This window comes from Micromys minutus (genome assembly GCF_963924665.1).
Source record: "Micromys minutus genome assembly, chromosome: 33".
Lineage (NCBI taxonomy): Eukaryota > Metazoa > Chordata > Mammalia > Rodentia > Muridae > Micromys > Micromys minutus.
Window position 1 is genome coordinate 19,033,201 of NC_137968.1, and position 19,644 is coordinate 19,052,844.

General features: G+C 44.2%; 2 protein-coding genes across 3 annotated transcripts in view; one reads left to right on the forward strand and one right to left on the reverse strand.

Annotated features, from left to right (window-relative positions):
• Window positions 1-1,077, reverse strand: part of ENPP2 (ectonucleotide pyrophosphatase/phosphodiesterase 2) — a gene marked incomplete at its 5' end in the record, with an annotated part of 74,047 nt that extends 72,970 nt beyond the window's left edge. The window contains one exon of the mRNA XM_080909416.1: window positions 937-1,077. Within this exon, the coding sequence (XP_080765542.1) occupies window positions 937-1,077 (141 nt within the window). The remainder of the gene's footprint in view (window positions 1-936) is intronic.
• A 405-nt stretch (window positions 1,078-1,482) lies between these two features.
• The window catches only part of COL14A1 (collagen type XIV alpha 1 chain), a gene marked incomplete at its 5' end in the record, with an annotated part of 113,635 nt that continues 95,473 nt past the window's right edge, over window positions 1,483-19,644 (forward strand). Inside the window, 7 exons of one of the 2 annotated variants that reach the window (XM_080909345.1) lie at window positions 1,483-1,612; window positions 3,413-3,552; window positions 13,310-13,436; window positions 14,408-14,547; window positions 15,464-15,596; window positions 17,704-17,763; window positions 19,031-19,173. In XM_080909345.1, the coding sequence (XP_080765471.1) occupies window positions 1,483-1,612; window positions 3,413-3,552; window positions 13,310-13,436; window positions 14,408-14,547; window positions 15,464-15,596; window positions 17,704-17,763; window positions 19,031-19,173 (873 nt within the window). Of the gene's footprint in view, window positions 1,613-3,412; window positions 3,553-13,309; window positions 13,437-14,407; window positions 14,548-15,463; window positions 15,597-17,703; window positions 17,764-19,030; window positions 19,174-19,644 lie in introns of those variants that run through there. The other variant, XM_080909344.1, reaches the window with a different exon arrangement.

Here is a 19,644-nt window from a genome sequence, read left to right on the forward strand (position 1 = left end):
GTAGCAGCATGATAACTCTTGAAATATTGATAGAGGAAAAAGCAACATTATATTAATGTGGTCTTGTTTACGTATATTGTGAGGCTCAATAAACCTAAGCATCGATAGGCACCATTGTGTTAGTTCTGTTGCTGTGAAACAACATCAGGGGTAGAAGCAGTGTGTAGAGTAAAAGGTCTGAGGCCCGTGCTCCCATATCACAGAGCATCATCAAAGCTCAGAATCTTAAGGCGTGGTTCTGGAGGCATGACCTAAAGTTGAGGCTGTGGAGGAATGCTGCTGAATGGCTTGCTCCCCACGGCTTGCTCACTGCCTAAGAGCAGCAAGCCTACATTAGGATGGAGCCTTCCACATCAGTCATTAATTAGGACATGCCCCAAAGATTTGCTTATAGATGAGTCTAGTGAGGGGCATTTTTTCAGTTGAGATTATCTCTTTCCAGATATGGTTAGTTCTTTGGCAAGCTGATGAGACCCAGCAGGAATGGATACATACAAACACACAAGCTAAGTGAGAGCAGTTTGTTACACGTCGGTCTTAGGACAGAGTTGGCAGGCAGAACTAAGACTACAGAGAGACTTCTTTCTTATTGGTATGCATAAGACCTTTCTAAAATCTGAACTGTAGAGGACAAGTTTCTAATAGTTATTAAATCCGTGTAAGAGCTACTCCAGATATACTGTTATTTATGTGCATTTGCTGTGCGTGTTCGCATAGTTCAGCATTTAGAAACTTAACTTGGATTGTGTGACTGGAGACTATGGGGATTTTTTCCCTCTAATATATAAAACTGCCTGTCAGATACTTGAGGTCCAGTTGTCACATGAGAAAGCATATATAAAGTTTGACAAACTTCAAAGGGCAGGAAAATCATCCCAGGATCAGGAGACAAGTTAACAGGTTGGGTGTCATTCTAAGCCTATCTCTTCTGAGTACCTGAAGGGACTTGCAGGTTTTCCAGATGGCCTCCTTGTTAAATGGGGTGACAGAGCTGGCCCAGTGCAACTGAGCTTGAGGCAGAACCGGGCATCCAGCCCGAGGACTGGTTAGAATTAGCAAGCAGTAACAAAGGCCCATTTGGACTTGCCTCCTGCAGCTGCTCTGAGGCACACATCTAGAGAAGATGTCTAATTCAGTCCCACCCCCACCTTCCTGAGGACCAGACAGCAATGTTGTTCTGGCTACAGCTACACTTTGTCCAGCTGTAAAGCTTCACCTCAACACAGCATGGGGGTGGGGGAACACTCAGTTTTCTGGGGTTCTATATTATCAGCTTCCAGTGCAAAACAACTTGGGAGACACACAATTCTGGCTGAAGCTTGTTGCTGTAGGTGCTGTGAGGGGCCACACAGTTTCATTCTGGGGCGTGCCACCTTTACTCAGTCCTACTCTTATTAGAGCGAATAACACACACACACACACACACACACACACACACACACACACACACGGAAATGAACTAATTGCATGTGTCCTTTTCAGATGAAAATCGGAGAGACACACACAGACATTGAACTGAGCGGGCTATTCCCCAATACAGAATATACAGTCACTGTGTATGCCATGTTTGGAGAAGAGGCCAGCGATCCTGCTACAGGACAAGAGACAACCCGTGAGTGGGGCAGGGATTGATGCGAGACGCTATCACAAAAACCCAAAGACGTGTGTCAGATTCTGAAGGGAAAGTACCAGTTTTGATAGAAACCACCCAAGAGGTCATTGTGACTTAGAGAAATGTTTATTTTACTTAGAAAAAGAAATGTAGGGCTGGACAGATGGCTCAGTGCTTAAAAGCACTGACTGCTGTTCCAGAGGTCCTGAGTTCAATTCCCAGCAACCACATGGTGGCTCACAACCATCTGTGATGGGATCTGATGCCCTCTTCTGGTGTGTCTGAAGATACCAACAGTCTACTCACATACATAAAATAAATAAATCTTAAAAATAAAGAAATGTATTTCTTTTATCTTGAGCTGTCATGAGAAGTTGCCTTGTTAGTCCTGAACTTTAGCATTCTTCTGGTAAGTCCACCCCCCTCTCTCCTTCTCTCCCTCCCTCTCTCCCTCCCTCCCTCCCTCCCTCCCTCCCTCCCTCCCTCCCTCCCTCCCTCCCTCCCTCCCTCCCTCCCACCCCTCTGCTTTAGTCAGGGTTTCTATTCCTGCACAAACATCATGACTGAGAAGCAAGTTGGGGAGGAAAGGGTTTATTCAGCTTACATTTCCACATTGCTGTTCATCACCGAAGGAAGTCAGGACTGGAACTAATGGTTCTTCTAAAAATGTCTGCTGTCTTTTCACAAACCGCTTATTATTGTGTTTGGTTTTTTACTAAAATTTTACTATGAAGGCTAATCATGTGTGCTAGACAAGTGATATACCACTAAGATATACTATGTCTAGGAGGCTAATTTTAAGTAAGTTGCTCAAAATGCTTTAAGGAAAAAGCATATCTGTGTTTTGAAAATATGGTAATAGATTAAGTATTATGGTATGCTCACAAGGTTTGCCATAGGCCATTATAAACATGGCTGTGTTCTTGATCTTTCGAGCCTCATGAAAGTGCAGGATGCACCTGCTCCTTGGATAGAGATAACCAGCCCAATATCAACAATGCTTTGTCTTCACAAGTCAACGTGAGGCTAAAACACAATAGACATGTAGTTATAAAGACATTTCCCCACACCATTCTTCGCTAGTTCGAGCTGTACTGTCCTGTTCTTCAGAACACTAATTAAAACATCAAGCCTGGTAGAAGAAGAAAAAATAAATTGCATCAGGAAGTAACTCCATGCCACTCGAGGTATAAAGGAAGCTATCTGTTAGAAAAGAATAACCTCAATTGTCTATCACAAAGAATGCTCATTTGCCCCCAGGACAATAGAGATAAAGCTGCCAGGATTCCAGTCTAACATTTTGAGTTTAATGAATAACATGGCACTCGTTAAACTTAAAGGGGTCATCTCAACAGTGGTACTTACTGCTGCTATACATTGGTAAAAGCTAGTGACAATCCCCAAAGTTATCCCTGTACGCAGATAGAGTACCTTCCTCCTCTTGAACATGGAGACCCACATGGCAGTTGAATGGACCAGCTCAGACTTAAGTTGTAGGCGCCTTGTTATGAGCCGCTGCTTTCTTGTTTATAGCATGCTTTATGAAAACAGACAGTGAGTTACTCAGACCTTGCTTCTTTCTAAGCATGCATAACTTCCTGCTGCCATCCATTGTCTACAAGAAGAGCTTCTTTGTTAATTAGGAGACATTGTTGATTTTTATGAGAGAATTCATTGCGTATTTCAGGATTGCATTGTCCATGAGAAGAACTCTGAAAGTCAGGGGGGTTGTTTCTTGTGTTCCACTTACTTTAAGTGATTTTAGCTGTCTAAAGTTTTCACTATTCTCTGTTCCCTTAGTACCCTTAACCCCACCAAGAAATTTGAGGATCTCCAACGTTGGCTCTAACAGCGCTCGGTTAACCTGGGACCCCGCGTCGGGAAGGATCAGTGGTTACAGAATTGTGTACAGCAGTGCAGACGGCACAGAGATCAACGAGGCAAGTTGTGGGCCTTGGACTTTCAGGTTGTTGTGTAGTTGTTCATTATGGTGTCTTAATCAAAGCCTGTTGGATTCAGACCACGCTGATCCCTTCCCCTAGTACAGTCCCTACAAGCTGATCATCATGAGTCAGTTGGGTCTCCCCTTTTTCTGACTCTGAAAGATACAACTTTCCTTCTTCCCTCTGTCCATCTCTTTCTCTTGGATTCTGACCAGAATGTAAGTATGCCTTTTCTCCCCTGACACTTTGGACTCCCTTACTCTGTCTCTAAAGCCCCACTTCCTGCTGTGTGGCTTCCTGCTGCCATGTCGCTGACTTCCATGGCTTCAATGGCAATGGCTTTTAAAAATCTTTCCCCCCAAGCAGCTGCTAAAATGTACAGCTTGTGTGCCTTGAGGAGGGGGGGGAGTGCCTTTCTTTAATTGTCTGCCTTGAGGAGGGGGGGGGAGTGCCTTTCTTTAATTGTCTGCCTTGAGGAGGAGGGGGAGTGCCTTTCTTTAATTGTCTGCCTTGAGGAGGGGGGGGAGTGCCTTTCTTTAATTGTCTGCCTTGAGGAGGGGGGGAGTGCCTTTCTTTAATTGTCTGCCTTGAGGAGGGGGGGGGAGTGCCTTTCTTTAATTGTCTGCCTTGAGGAGGGGGGGGAGTGCCTTTCTTTAATTGTCTGCCTTGAGGAGGGGGGGGAGTGCCTTTCTTTAATTGTCTGCCTTGAGGAGGGGGGGGGGGAGTGCCTTTCTTTAATTGTGTGCCTTGAGGAGGAGGGGGAGTGCCTTTCTTTAAAACTTATGACATTGTCCTTGAGCTTCAGCAAATGAACAATAGTAATAGCATAATACGTAATTATTGCATATAACACTCATTTCTGTTCACAGTTCATGGGGTTCCAGGTGGGAACTGGATGTATGACCGTCCTGAGCTGCCATGTTCTCCAGCCTTTTACACGTCAGTGTACGGTCTAGGGAGGGTGGCGCTGACGTCTGCTTCTCTGAGTTTACCCTTCGTGTGAATCCTCTGGCACTCAGCCTCAGGAGGAGAGTCCCATGAAAGGACAGAGAAAGTACTAAATGGAATTGTATCACCTTTAGCAATCTAGACTCAGGCGTGGTCATACACATATATAATCACAGCATTTAGGAAACTCATGCGCAAGTATGGGTCTCATGGGAAGCCCACTTCTTAAAGAGACGTTGGATATAATCACTGCCATTCTCCACTGAGCCACAAGTTCCTGCCTAAATCCAGTTGATTGTGGGGGAGAAACAGATTTCGCCTACTGTGGCCACCTTGGCAGACGTGTGAGGGAGCCCGTGGATGGGAGAGGGCCACCAGCATGGCTGTCCCTGAGAGGGCCACCAGCATGGTTGTCCTTTGAAGAAGAAGAGAGTATGACAGTTAAATGGGAGGTGAGAAGTACACATCCCCATGAATTTAACAAACTGACCCGAACTTTGGCTTATCTCCCTGTTCGAGAGTAAACGGGCCCTTCAAATACTTTAGGTCAATGGATTTAAAACTAAATTCTGATTTAGAAAAGAATTGAGCTTCCATAGGAGGGTACTCAGAAATAATGGAACTTTCTAGACTCAAGAAACTGTGGTGTCTTGTGTATGATGACTAATACTCTTTAGGAACTCTTTCCTTAGAAATATGTTTTAGAAAGATAGCAAAGCTTCTTGGTTGTTGTTTTATATTTGCTTATCTTGGTCCAGGAAGCAAAGAAAAAAAATGAAGGAAATATGTTGAATTACATCATTTCTATTTTCTGACCAAGTAAAATAAGTATTTTCATATGTTTGGACAAACTTTCTCCTGAAATTAAACTAAAGTCATATTTTGCAGTGCAAACTCTCATCAGAGTCACTGTGTGATGGAATAGCAACAGGGCACACTTTCTAACCTGAACACATGACCTTGAACCTTTGCCTCAATCTTCATAGATCCGAAGATTAAATATTTCCGATAAGTTTGGGGTCATTGGGGGAACCCTGAGCAGTAAAGCAATTACAATAAAAAAATCCCCGAGCTATAGTTGTTTTCTTATCGCTAGCAATCAGGAGTTATTGTCCTAAAGTTGCACACTTAGCTGGGTAAGAGGGTCAGACACAGACCATACACAGGAGGAGCATGCCGATTAAAGCGTAGAATTAGACACACCTGCAAAGAGATGTATCTTCAGCTGTATTCCTGGCATTTCAAGATAACGTAATCCATATGTGCTGAAAGAAGGGTAAAGAGTCAAGATCAGTGAGGTAAGGCCAGTAATGAGGGTGAGGTGGGGGGAATGTATGGCCACTGAAGACACCTCCCATCTCAGCACCTGCTATATAGAGATCGAGAGAAGGGGTGTTCTTGTCAGATTGTGGGGCTTTAGAGCAGACACTTCATGATTCTATTTTGACACATAATTTGTCAGGTTAAAAATTGAGGTATATTGCTTAATCACCTTTGTAGTCATCCGGATTGTGGGGATCTAGAAATTTCTTCCTGCTATCCAGAAAGTCCAGAGAATACAGGCACTGAGCCAACTGGATACATTTTGGATGGGTTGATAAAATCTTTAGAAATATAGAATGATATGCAACTTAGGACCCGTGGAAATAATTGATCACCTAAGGAGTTCCTGAGAATGAACAACTTGGAGCTCTTGACCAGTGTCTGTACATTCAAATCTTCAAAGGCCTTGGAAAAGCATCACTTTATGGTCGACACCCTTGGTCTGTATAGGGTCTCCTGGGGTATCCATAATGGGATGACTGCAGAGTTAACCTCCTGTTCCATGAAAATCACAGCTTCAGAGTAGTCAAGCCATATCTGCACTGGGAGAAGGGAATTTCTAAAGACCATTTCTCCAGGAAATAGTCACATGTAAATGGTCAGAGTCAGACTCCCCCTTTTTGAGTGGGGTGATTCTGAAAGCTGAATCCTAAGGCCTCACACTGGTCCAACAATGAACTTCTTTTTGCTTCGTCTTGCCTTCCCTCCCTTTCTTCTTCCTTCTCCTTTTTTTTTTTTTTTTTTTTTTTTTGGTTTCACTGAAATGTTTTATTTTGAACAAAGACTTCAAGTTGATTGATTGACATAACGTTAGGCTACACGCAGTCAGTGATGAGGCACACATAATATAAACAGTAACTGGTCTATACTGGAAAAATGTGTCCCTGTTTAAATCACTTTCCAGTAAGTCCAGATTTTTTAAAATCATCCTTAATTGACCTAAATTGAAAATAATGCATGCTGGACTAGCTTCAAGCTGGCTATGGAGCTGAGGATGACTCGGAACGTCTGGTCCAATTTCCAGGCGCTAAGATGGCAGCTGTGCAGGCCACACCCAGTTTAGTACATTTCCTGGAAAAAAGGACCCAGGGCTTTGTGAAAGCTAAGCACAGATACCCACTGACCTATACAACCAGCCCTGGGAGTGGTTGTAGGGTTTTTGTAATTGTACATAAAGTAGACGTTGCCTTTATTTGCCTCAAAACATTTGACAAGTTTATTGTTTCCCACGCACACATTTTTCCCACTCATTAATTTATTTATCCACTCACCGTATATCCCCACAGCAGCCCCTCAGTCCCCCTCTCACATGATCTCTCTTCCTATCCCCTTTTCCTCCTTCTCTGAGAAGGAGGAGGTCCCCCTGCCCCCGAGAACCAACCCACCTTGGCCCTTCAAATCACTGTAGGTCTAGATATACCTTTTTTCACTGAGGACAGACAAGATAGCCCAGTTAGGGTAATGGGATTCATAGGCAGGCAGCAGACTCAGCGTAAGCCCCTGCTCCTGTTGTTGCGGGACCCACATGAAGATCAAGCTGAGTATTTGGTACACGTGTTCGGGGAGAGGGTTGGGGGTGAGACAACATTCAGCCCAGACTCGCTCTTAGGTTGGTGGTTCAGCCTCTGAGAGCCCCCCAGGGTCTGGGCCAGTTGACTCTGTTGGCTATCTTGTGTATCCCCTCTGGATTCTTCCCCCAACTTTTTCACCTAATGTCTGGCTGTGGATCTTTACATCTGTCTCAGCCCACTGCAGGGCAGAGCCTCTCGGAGGACAGTTATGCTAGGCTGTCTGCAAGCACAACAGAATGTCATTAACAGTGTCAGAGACTGGTTCTTGCCCGTGGGATGGGTCTCAGGTTGGGCTGGCTATTGGTTGGCCATTCCCTTAGTCTCTGCTCCATCTTTGTCCCTTTATGTCTTGTAGGCAGGACAGAATTTGGGTGGAAGATTGTGTGGGGGAGTGGGTGTTTTTATCTCTCTACTGGGAGTCCTGCCTGGCTGTAGGAGGTGACCACTTAAGGCTCCATGTCGCCACGGCCGGGAGTCTCCGCTGGACTCTGTTGGGGCCTTGAATCCTGGTCGAGATGCCCCTGTACTGCTGATTTTCACTCACTCTCCAGTCCTCTACTCTCAGTTCTCCCTACACCGGATTCCCTGCCCCTCCCATTTCCCTTCTCATCCCGTCTTCCACCCAGTTCCCTCCCTCTACCCTTGTCCGATGACTATTTTAATTCCCCTTCTGAGTGAGATTCAAAATCCTGCCCTGGGAGTTCTTAAGAGTTAAAAAAGTTTCCAAACTTTGAATTAATCCCATAAGTGAATGAGCAAGTTACCGGTTTCTAGAGGAAAACAAGAAATGCAGGATACATCCGGGTTCTTGAAGATGTACTGGACTGCTATGGTTTGGTGAAGCCTGGGCTAAGTAATTGGGAGCTGACCTCCCATCAAGAAACTTCCAGAGCAGATGATGAACAACTTGCAGAATTTCCAGGACAAACAAAAACTTGGTGAGAAACTTGCCAACACAAGTTGGAGACTAACGTGGTTCAAAACCTCACAGCCATTCAGGATGGCTCTCAGAAATGTAGTGAACTGAAATCCAACCGCCGCTTCAGTAAGCATGGGAATGTGAGTTCTCATCCAGAAAACTATGCCTTGCCTAAGAAAATAAAATTCTAGGGGTGAGCCCAAGAGGCTACCCGAATAACAAATGTCAGTTCTGCCAGGACTGACCTGTGAGTAGGGAGGTGCAGCAAGAGAAGGCCTGGGTTAGGGATCGACACACTGACAGTATTATATCCAGGGGAGGCTGGAGAGCGAAAGAGGAGCCGTACTGATGAGTTTCAGGGACTGTGTGGGTGGACCTGGGGCTCTAGCTCCTGACCTTGTTGCTTAAGGATTATGTGCTTCCGAAAGTCTATATTAACAACATGACCTCAAGAGAGGTCTGAGGGCCTTGACAATGGAGAACCGTCAAGGTAAGCCCAGAGCAAATAGGGCCCTGTGGACTCCAAGGAAGGCTTTCATTCTACTTCAGTCAATGCTCATTCCTCACAGGGAGATGAGGTAGAAACTCCATAGGCATAAGATGGATTCTCCATAAACATCACTCAGAGGACAGTTTACCTTATCAGCATGCAACTAAAGCTAGTCTTGGCTAGATTTCCCCTCATCAAGACTCAGTATGACTGCATAGAAGTTATCTCTGTTTGATGGTTATTAGGGGGTAGAGAAACACATTTCATATTTGTCTGGAATAGAACATCTGCAGATTGATGCAGGCATGGGAGACCTAGGTTTTCACACACATTGTTAGAAGAGGGGGGGTTTGGATAGCTCAAGCCAGGAGGAGTCACAGGTTGCTAGTCCCTGTGAATGTCTGCCCCAGGGTACACTTCAGAGTTTCAACTGAGCCACCAGGTCACCCAGACATTTGGGATGAAGGTAAAACATAACCACTGTTTTCATTCCTTTGGAACATCACTCCAGGCATTGTGTGTGGTTGTAAAACTCAGGTTGGAAGAAAGACGTAAGACTTGAATGTATGTCTGGTAGCTTCATGGAAAAGGAAACAGTATGTCTCCTCTGGAGCTGAGACTTGAGTACTCAACTATACTATGGCGGCTTTGCTAGAGTACCAAGGAAGATTACTGAGTTTACGTTTCAACTCCTCCATCTCCAGCACTGAGCCTTCTCCCCAACCCTCTGTGGGGCTTTATGACTGTGGACGATTCAAAGATGGTGATGGTTGATGATGCTGACGATGCTAATGGATCTAACAGAACTCTGCGACCACTAGCCAAGCGCAGCACTGAGTGTTCTCCAGAGAAAACTTAATAAATCTTTCTTTACACAGCCCAGTGCTAGTAGAGCACAGGTTGAAGTTTAGAAATCTTCTCAGCATTTACTGTGAAAGGATTTAACGAGTGGAAGAGAATTGAACGCTGCCATTGAGTTTTGTAAAAGCAAAACCTCCATCTTTAGAGTGTGAGAAGTCAGTTTCCAGCGGCCAAGCCTCAGCGGCACAGCCCACGGGTCTCGTTGCTCAGCTGTGCTCTTTCTTCGTCCCTCCACACGCACATTAGGCTGAAGGGAGGGATTTAGCTAAACTGTTAATAAACTTCTTCCCAAGTCAGTCAAAGCAGTGACTTCATAGGCATTCTTGTAATTTCTTAAGTCTTTTCATATCCCCTGAGGTGCTGATAGTTAAGATTGCATGACCATACAGGATGGAGTGGAGGACATCTCAGGATAAAGGTCACTCTCCAGCACCCTATAAACTAGGTATGGTGGCCTGTGACTGTACCATATGAGCAGAGGGACCTGAAGATGAGCCTCGGTCACATAATGTCCGTACCCCTGGAGAACAAGAACAGTAACAACAACAAAAAAAAGCTTTTTATTTGGTGAAATAAGTGAATCAATTTGGCATTTATAGAAATCACAGTGTTTAAGTAGTAACTGAAATCTTTTAGCAAATGTGCAGAGTCCTTTTAAACAGATAACTTTTACTGCATATACAATAGATGGTCCTATGGCTATGAGCATTTCCCCATTTAGTCTCTCAGAGAACCTAACAGATCGGCTTTCATCTTTGTGTAGGTTTGGTAGCCATTACGAGATTCCCATTTGTCACAGAGTGGAGACTTAAAAGGAGAGTTAAAGTGACGCTGATCTACCATTTAAAAGTTTTATGGCTCAGAACAGATTAGTTACACCCCTTAGCCTCAGGTTCGTCTTTGACAAGCCTTTATATTAGTACTTAGAGTGTGGTGTGGGAAGACAGGGGAAGGGGCTCTGAATAAATGTTATATGTTGATTCCTGCAGTTGCCTAAAGCAGTTCAGAATACCAGAAAATGCTGTATAGATATAAAGACACATATCTTGGAAGACACATATTGAATTGATATTTTAAATACAATTTTGCGGTTTTTGTACACATAAATAACGAAACATATGGTAAAAGTACATCTAAGACAATGGGGCTTAGAATCTAGACATCTGGGTCTAAGTTGTAGGTCCTAGTTTGCATACTCTTGGACAAGATCCTTAACTAATTTTTCCAACTCCAAATTGAGCACAGGAATTCGTGTCCTTGGAGTCTTGGTGAGGATCAAATACTGACTTAATACAATGGATGTTGACATTGCCCAGGAGCACGAAATACTAAGAACCATCTAGAATATTGCTGATGGGTCAGGAGGAGCTAATCCTTACTTTCAGAGACTCTTGCTGAGCAATAGCAGCCCATGGCTAGTCCTGCTTCTCTCCGCTATGTGGGATTAGCAAAGGGGACTTGTACCCCTCCAGGAGCTCGGCTGGGACAGAGCTGTGAGCAGATGATGTCACTGCTGCCAGGTGCCTTAGTTGGAGGCTACAAGGCTGCAGCTGGCTGTCACGTGCTTGCAAGATGTCTCCAGGTTCAAGATCAGTAAAGTTGAAGCCTCTCTCTAGGTTGGCACTGTTTTGGTCTATAGTTGATTCCTCAGAGAAGGGCACGGCTTCTGAACTGGTCCTTACTTTAGACAAGTCCTTCTCTTTTACGAAAAGCTTCTGAGGTGCTTCTGTCTTAACTTTCGGACTCAGCTCATTTAATGACAGCAAAAAGGAAACTGAGTCACAGGTTATCACCCGGACAGAGTGTGGTGGGGATCCATCCTAGCCCTGTGCCGAGGGGCCTGAATGGAAGGCAGGGGACAGCTGGAATGCTAGCAGATGCAGACATAGTGTGTGTGTGAACAGGGCCAGGAAGGAACAAAGCAGCATTAGAGAACAAGCCTGCTGGCACGTGTGGGAAGGGAAAAGCCTCAGTGAGGCACATTTAGTGTCATTGAGATGGATGAGCAAGGCTGACCTTTGGAAGGAAGTGAACAGTAGAGTCATAGACAGAATGAATTAATGTGCAGACCTTAGGTAGAAGACAGCAAGAACATGACATAGGTCAGTGGAGACCAAGGGGACATTGGGAGTCCAGGGCAGAGTCCTAGAATACACAAGGCCTGGGTGATCTCTTGTGATGTTTGTTTTTGATTTGAATGCTAGTTGATGAACAGTTAGGTGGGGGAAGGAAAGTTTCCTGCTTTGGTAATGGTCACTGTCTTGGTGAAGGTTCTACTGCTGTGAACAGACACCATGACCAAGGAAACTCTTCTAAGGACAACATTTGAGGCTGGCTCACTGGTTCAGTCCATTATTAGCAAGGTGGGAGCATGGCAGCATCCAGGCAGGCATGGGGCAGGAGGAGCTGAGAGTTCTGCATCTTATCTGGAGGCTGCTAGGAAAAGACTGGCTTCCAGGCAGCTAGGATGAGGGTCACACTCACAGTGACACACCAACAAGGCCACATCTCCAAATAGTGTCACTCCCTGGGCCAAGCATATATAAACCATCACAGTCACACTGGCTCTCATGAGCAAACTTAGAGTTATTCCTTTGATTAACCTTAGTTACTGACAGTATGTGAAATAAGACTGTGTTGTTTTAAAATATCTTTTGAAATCACTTTCAGTGAGCCTTAATTTGACAAAGCCTGCTCTCAGGTAAATATGGTTATTTCTTCAAATTTCGGGAGTACCACCAGAACTAAGGCATCTTATTTTAAGACACTATGTGTTGTGATGAGGATTAGGAAAGATACATGTTAAGCTCACAGATGTGGGCCCCTTAGCCATGACTTACAATATGATCTCTAAACTATACAGCTTGGCAGCCCAGCCCCAACCTCTCCAGGATAAAACCACATTCATTCCATTCTTCTTTCTCTTACCTTCAGGGTGGTCTGGGTGAGGATTTGTAGTTTAGATCCTGCCCTTACCTCCTCTTTATTTTGTGCTTTCTTTCTTCAAGGTCTTTTACATAATTCGTTCTTAGTCCCTTCCTTTAGGACTTAATCACACACACACACACACACACATGCACATACATAATACACACAATGCAATGTATGTATTATGATGTACACATTCGTCTATCCATATGCACAATACATACACACTCCCTCAATTATGTCTTTAACATACATGTATACATACATACAGTGTACACACACACACACACACACAGACACACACATCCCACCAATTATGTCTTTTTGTAAATAAAACAGAATACTTGAATATTTGCTGTTTCCTTTGGTGTTAATGTTTCTCTGCATGGTTGGTTACCTGCGCAATTATGGTAGAGTTTGTTGTGTATGGCACAGCTATGGAGTTAGTTACGGAGCCCAGACGGTGAAGCCAAGACTGTCTGCTCTTAGCAGACTCAGCTAGAAACTTTGTCATTTCATCAGCCTTATAAAGCCTCACATAGCACCTGAGGGTCTCTAGGCATGGCTAGGACGCATGCGCTTGGACAGGCTCTGGCTTTCCGATTCAGCGCTGTGCTTGGCAGCAGAGATCGCCTCTCAGTCAGCTGAACTGTAGATCACTGACTGGCACATTTGAGAGTTCTGGGTACAGACTCTGGCTATTCTGTTCTGCAGGTCGAAGTCGATCCCATCACGACATTCCCTCTGAAAGGCCTGACCCCGCTCACGGAGTACTCCATCGCGATTTTCTCCATCTACGAGGAGGGGCAGTCCTTGCCCCTGGTTGGAGAGTTTACCACAGGTAAGCCTTATTCTGGGTTGAGAAGATTTAGGAAGCAACTATTTAGTGAACCTGCAGCAACCACCCCCCATGTTAACTTCAAATCCACATTAATTTTTAACACATTACTGACATGCAAACCTATAAAGTATGCTGCCTAATTCTTTTTTTTTTTTTTAATCAAGATAAAGCAAAGAGAAAAATAGCATCTCATTTTAAAAGGTTAAGTTCTCTACACCAGTGCACATACAGAGGCACAAATTTGACTCTGGTGGGTTTAAAACAGAACATACATTTAGGAGGAGAATGTAATGAGGGAGTCCAGGAGGAGCTGAAGTGAGGAATGGCTGTGATAAAAATATATTGTGTTCATTTATGAAATGTCCAAACAATAAAAATGTACAAAGCATCACATGCATTGTTGTCTAACTTAACCCGCCTCCATTTCTCTTATTTCTTAATGTAAACGTTTTACCTTTGTCTTCCGTTCGTATGTGTGGATGCATTAGGGCCAAACCCCAAAATTACTGATTTCAGACAGTTTTCTGCCAACGAGAATGACATTTTAATACCACTTAACTTAATGCGTTATTATATACACGACTTTAGCGGTATTGTAACAGGGCCCAAAACTTAGCACAGGAAGATGATTGAAATACTGAAGCAGGCACTTTATGGCTGACCTACCTTCCCAGCTCCATTACTGCTTTTTATACGTTAAGAAAATGGCCCAGTATCAACAATGTAAGAGTTTTGGAATTACTGGAAAAAGTTTAGAGAACATTATTTCTGTGGTTTTCATAATTTATGCTGTTGGAAGCTACTGAAAACAGACATGAAAGTCACAGGGGATGGATCGAAGATGGTTGTCATTCTCCCACGACTTTGCAAAGCCAAGAGCTCTCTCAGTCTTCCCACTCCATGGCCTGCCAGGGGCTGCTTAGTTCCCCGCCTTCTCACGTCTCAAACTCAGTCTCCTCCATGGCTCACAGAGGAAGTTCCCGCCCAGCAGTATTTGGAAATCGATGAGGTGAAGACAGACAGTTTTCGAGTGACCTGGCACCCACTCTCGGCTGAGGAAGGGCAGCACAAGCTGATGTGGATTCCGGTCTATGGCGGGAAGACGCAGGAGGTGAGTTGATTGAACCACAGCAAAAATGGATCCTGAACATGGTCCCCGGAAGTGAATGCCTACTGCCGGACCGCGGTTGGTCTTTAAATGGACGAGAACTGCAGGACTTGTGTCTTGCAGGGAACCGCTCTTGATATTTCAAATGCAACAAATAATGCTGTAGTTCAACGATTAAAGATGTATTGTTACCAGGGCTTTAGGTTTACATCTCTGGTTCCTTGACCCTCACAAATAACACTTAATAAAACTCTACAGTGCTACCTGTACATGAATAGCATATTTGTTGAGGGAAGTGAACATAATAGGGTCTGTAGTTTGATTTTAAAATGATCTCAGGTTTCCTCTGTTTTATTCACTTAGCTCTTGCTTACACAGATTTTCCTTTTGTGCATTTTTAATTTTCAGTTCCCCCCCTTTTTAAACATTATTTCTTTTACTTTTGAGATTATAACAACATACTTCCCTTCTCTTCAACCGCATCCCTCCCCCAATGCTCCCATATACTTCTCCTTGATCTCGATCAGATTTATTGCCTGTTTCCCATCAATTGTCATTACATCCACATATGCATATATATTGTACCTCAGGCTTAGGTATCATTGCTGGAGAGAGGACAGAAAGATCTCAAGAATCAGAGGATCAGGGAGTTTGCTGTGAGATTGTGCCTCCTATTATTGTTAGAAGCTACACCTGTAAAAACCAACATGGCTGCCCAAGTATGAGCTGAACAAGGAAGACAATAATAGACATGTCAGGTGGACAGGGGAATGACCTCGAGGCCTCAGCCCTATAGTTTGGAAGAAATAGACTTCCCCAGGGAAGAGCCCAGCAATTTGTTTTCCAATACCGAACGGCCAATCTCTCCCTCATCCCCTTGTAAAGTCACCCTAGTTACTAAGCACCAGATGCTTTTCAGGTGGCCCTCAAAGAAGAGCAGGACTCATACGTTGTTGAAGGCCTGGACCCTGGAACTGAGTATGAAGTCTCACTGTTAGCTGTGCTCGATGACGGAAGTGAGAGTGAGGTGGTGACCGCCGTGGGGACCACACGTAAGTCCTGGACTGTGGACTTGAGTCTCACATTTGAGCTTCAGAGTCCACCATACCCACTCACAACCTGTTTTTCCCCATTAGGGCTCAACTTCTCTTTGATGCTCTGGGGTTTGTCTTGTCTTATAGTCAATGACGTTCATGTGTGAAGCATCGTAATTCCTCAGACTGTCATCAATCACACTGAAGGCACGGAGCATCTCTGTCTTGTTCATAATATCTAGCATTGAGAATAAATTATATTTATTATATCTTAACCATACCATAGCTATACTCAAAATGGGAAGGTAGATGAATAGGTGGTAGGCAGATATAATCATATACGATCAAATTGGAAAATAAGCTAGATATTAATGTAGCCAAGAGTTTTTTTTTTTTTTTTTTTTTTTGAGTTTTCTGAGTTGGTCTTGGTTATAAGAACTTTTTTGTGAAATTTTACTCTCTGATTGATATTCCCATGTTTTTTTCTTTTTGAAGCTATTAATTATAGTATTCTTTCTTAAAAATGAGTTATTACCATACATTAAATTCTCTTAAGTGGCATTCAGAAGATTTAATGGTCAGCTCACTTGAGAGGTCCTCATGTTATAAACTGGAGAGAGTCCTACACAGGGGAATCGAAATGAGCCCAGTTACTTCTGTCAGAGGCCCCAGAGCTGGGACCACCCTTTTGAATTGTACAGAAGTGAGACAGAAGCTTGGCCTAGGCCCTCCGTGTCTTCGTTTGCTGTGGAAAGACTACCTCTTTTTTCTTTTTCTTCCAGATACTAACTCCCTTTTATTTATTTTTTGTCAGTTCAATAGTAATTCTTCTACTCTTTATTTCAAAACTATATTCCTTTCTATATTATCAGTTTGTCTAAACTACGCTATCTCCATCCTAGATGTCTCTTCATAGAGCTGCAAATGATATCAAGTGTGAATATTTTGTGTTCATGTTACCACCTCTACTAAACAGTGGATATTCTCTGTATTTACATTTCAAATGTTATCCACTTTCCCCCAACTCCCATACCCCTCTATGTGCTTCTGTGAAGATGCTCCCTCTCTCAACCACCCTCCCCCACCTCAGCGCCTTGGCATTCCCCTACACTGGGAAAACACACCCTCCCTGGACCAAAGGCCTCTCCTCCCATTGATAACAGACAATGCCGACCTCTGCTACATACACAACTGAAGCCACAGGTATCTCCGTGTGTGCTCATTGGTTGGTGTTTTCATCCCTGGGAGCCCTGGAGAGTTCGGTTGGTTGATAATGTTGTCTTCCCATGGGGTTGCAGACACTTTCAGCTACTTCAGTTCTTTTTCTACCTCCTTCATTGGGGTCCCCATGATCAGTCTGATGGTTAGCTGCAAGCATTCTCATCTGTATCAGTATGGCTCTGGCAGAGCCTCTGAGGAGGCATCCATATCTGGTTCCTGCCAGTAAGCACTTCTTGGCATCAGCAATAGTGCTTGAGTTTGGTGGCTGCATATGGGATGGATCCCCAGGTGAGGCAGTCTCTGTAGATCTTTTCTTCAATCTCTGCTCCTCTATTTGTCCCTGTATTTCCTCCCGTGAGTGTTTTGTTCTCCCTTCCAAGACAGACTGAGGCATCCACATTCTGGCTTTTTTTCTTTTTGAGCTTCATAAGGGAAAGACTACCTCTTAAAGAGGCTGTGACTTCAGCGGAGGTAATTCCCGAGACTTTGTCAGCCCGTATTTCTGGACCTTCTGGGTGTGTTGATCTGTGTGTGAACATGGAACACCACGGAGCCACTCCATTCTAAAATTTACTCATGGTAGAGTCAGGACACAGAAGAAACACTCCCTGCCTGAGCACACTGCCCTCTTAGTGGTCTTTTTTCGGTAACCCTTTTACGACTTGACCTGTAATTTAGTTTTCTCTAATTAATTGAAGACTCAAATGAGAAGCGAGTGCCTTTCCAGTTTACCATCCGTATAAATCTGCCTTACAGCTTACCTGTTCCTCCTTGTACATCACAGCCAGGCGTTGTTAAGAAAGATAACATCGGTGCAGTTTTCTTCACAAATTATACAACGGTTTATGCAAAGGTATAGAATATTTGTCTTTACATAATTTGAAAATGATGAATTTTCTTTCAGTTGAGGAGTTTTGGACTGAAGCACCCACAACTGTAGGACCTACCAGCCCCGTGACTTCAGGTGAGGAAACACGTTTGATGTAAACAGAGGTGATGTTTCCAAGTTTCATTTAGCTTTTATTTAGTTATTAATTAGCAAGAGATGTCCTTTCTTTGCTTTCTCACAAACACTTCACATATCAGCAACCTTTGAACTTTACATCTTCTTTTCTACCGTGTACCACTCGGTCTCCTCGTCCTCATCACCGAAGCTTCCTACCTTTCCCACTTCCATCTGGATTCCCATTCACCTTTCTGAGTTGGTTAACATAGCTCCACCCACAGAGGTCTTTGTCCCAGTGACTTGTGTGGCCTTCTGTGGAGAACTGGTACCTCACACCACTTCCCTTCATTTCTGTCAGGACCTGAGACTTGACTTACTCGGTGGTAGTTCCTCACCCACAGTCCCCTCTCATCTTGGCTTTTCTCTTTACCTCAGCACACCTCCCAACAGGTTGTGAGTTAATTAACACATCTTTCAGTCATCTCCTCATTCATTTATTTATCCTCCAGCTAATCTTTATTTGGGCTTTCTTTATTGGAACACACACGTTCTACCTTGATAGTTCCTGTTTTCTGTCTTGGCACCAGAGTTCCGGAACTCTGCCTTGCACTGAGAATTTCCCACAGTCCCCCTTGTCTTGCAGTATAGCATAGTCATACCAGTTAATAAGCCTCCAAGCTACTCAGTGCTATGTTTGCAATGTTTCTCAAGACTTGATGGTGCATGTGTCAAAGATCTATACAATATAACATTAGGACAGGTTCAGTGAATGTTCTCATGTGGCTATGGGTGAGGACAATGGAAATGTGCAGTGGGCAAGAGGGAAGTCAGTATAGGAATAAAAAAATGGAATATGTGAGGGAAGAGAAACCTTGGCAGATGGAGAGGAACTTTCTAGTGAAAACATAAAGAAATTTGGGCCAAAAAAGTCCCAGAAAAGATACCTTGTGTGGGCTGGAAAGAAGAAGGCAGCCTGAGCTGGGGAACTGTTCTTGAGTGAGTGGTATTAGGACAGGCCTGGGGGCAGGTAGGTGGATGTTGCTGGATGCTGCATCCCACATGGAGAGTGATGCGGTCCTGAGGACCACGCTCCCTTTCCAGTTCAGTCCAGTGGGTTTTCTCTGTTTCCTTGTCAGCCATGAACCTGGAGCTCCTGCCTCCCGTGGATGTCTCTCATAGGGTTGCATGGGATGACACCGGTCGCTACTCCATCGGTGGTACCATGTTCTCATTTTGGGATATGATGGGCTACAGGTTCTTTAATATGTGGTTCTATTTCTTCCAGTTCTCCAGACAGGAATCAGAAACCTGGTTGTAGATGAAGAAACTGCCACTAGCCTACGGGTCACGTGGGACATTTCTGACAGCAATGTGGAGCAGTTTAGGGTGACCTTCCTGACAGCCCAAGGGGACCCTATGGAAGAAGTGGTAGGAGTGGTCTCCTGTGTTGGTGGAGCTACCGCGGCTGTTGGGGAGATGAACAAAAGCTGTCCTGCTCACTGCCTGACAACTCCATGTCTGCAAAAACTAATATTCTTTGTCAATCCACATTTCAGCTTTTGGTTGTCATGTCCTTCCTGACTCTAAAACCTGCCCCAGCACAGATGGCTTCTGTCTAATCAAGCCTCTCCAGCTTCTGTTCTGTTGTTGCTTTTGCTGTCTTACACATCTATTAACCAAAATAGGGTCTGAATAGGGTCATTCGGCCAGGCATGGATAGTTCTTAGGGAGGCAGATGGAAAGAGAGCAGCTAAGCCTAGAGGTTTGAGACCGGCTGGCAACACAGCTAGGTCCTGTCCACTCCAAAAGCAAGCCAACTCGAGATAAGACAAAGGACCATTGCACACGTGTATTTGTATACACATATATAGATGCATATGTAAAAGTTCAAGGCAAGTA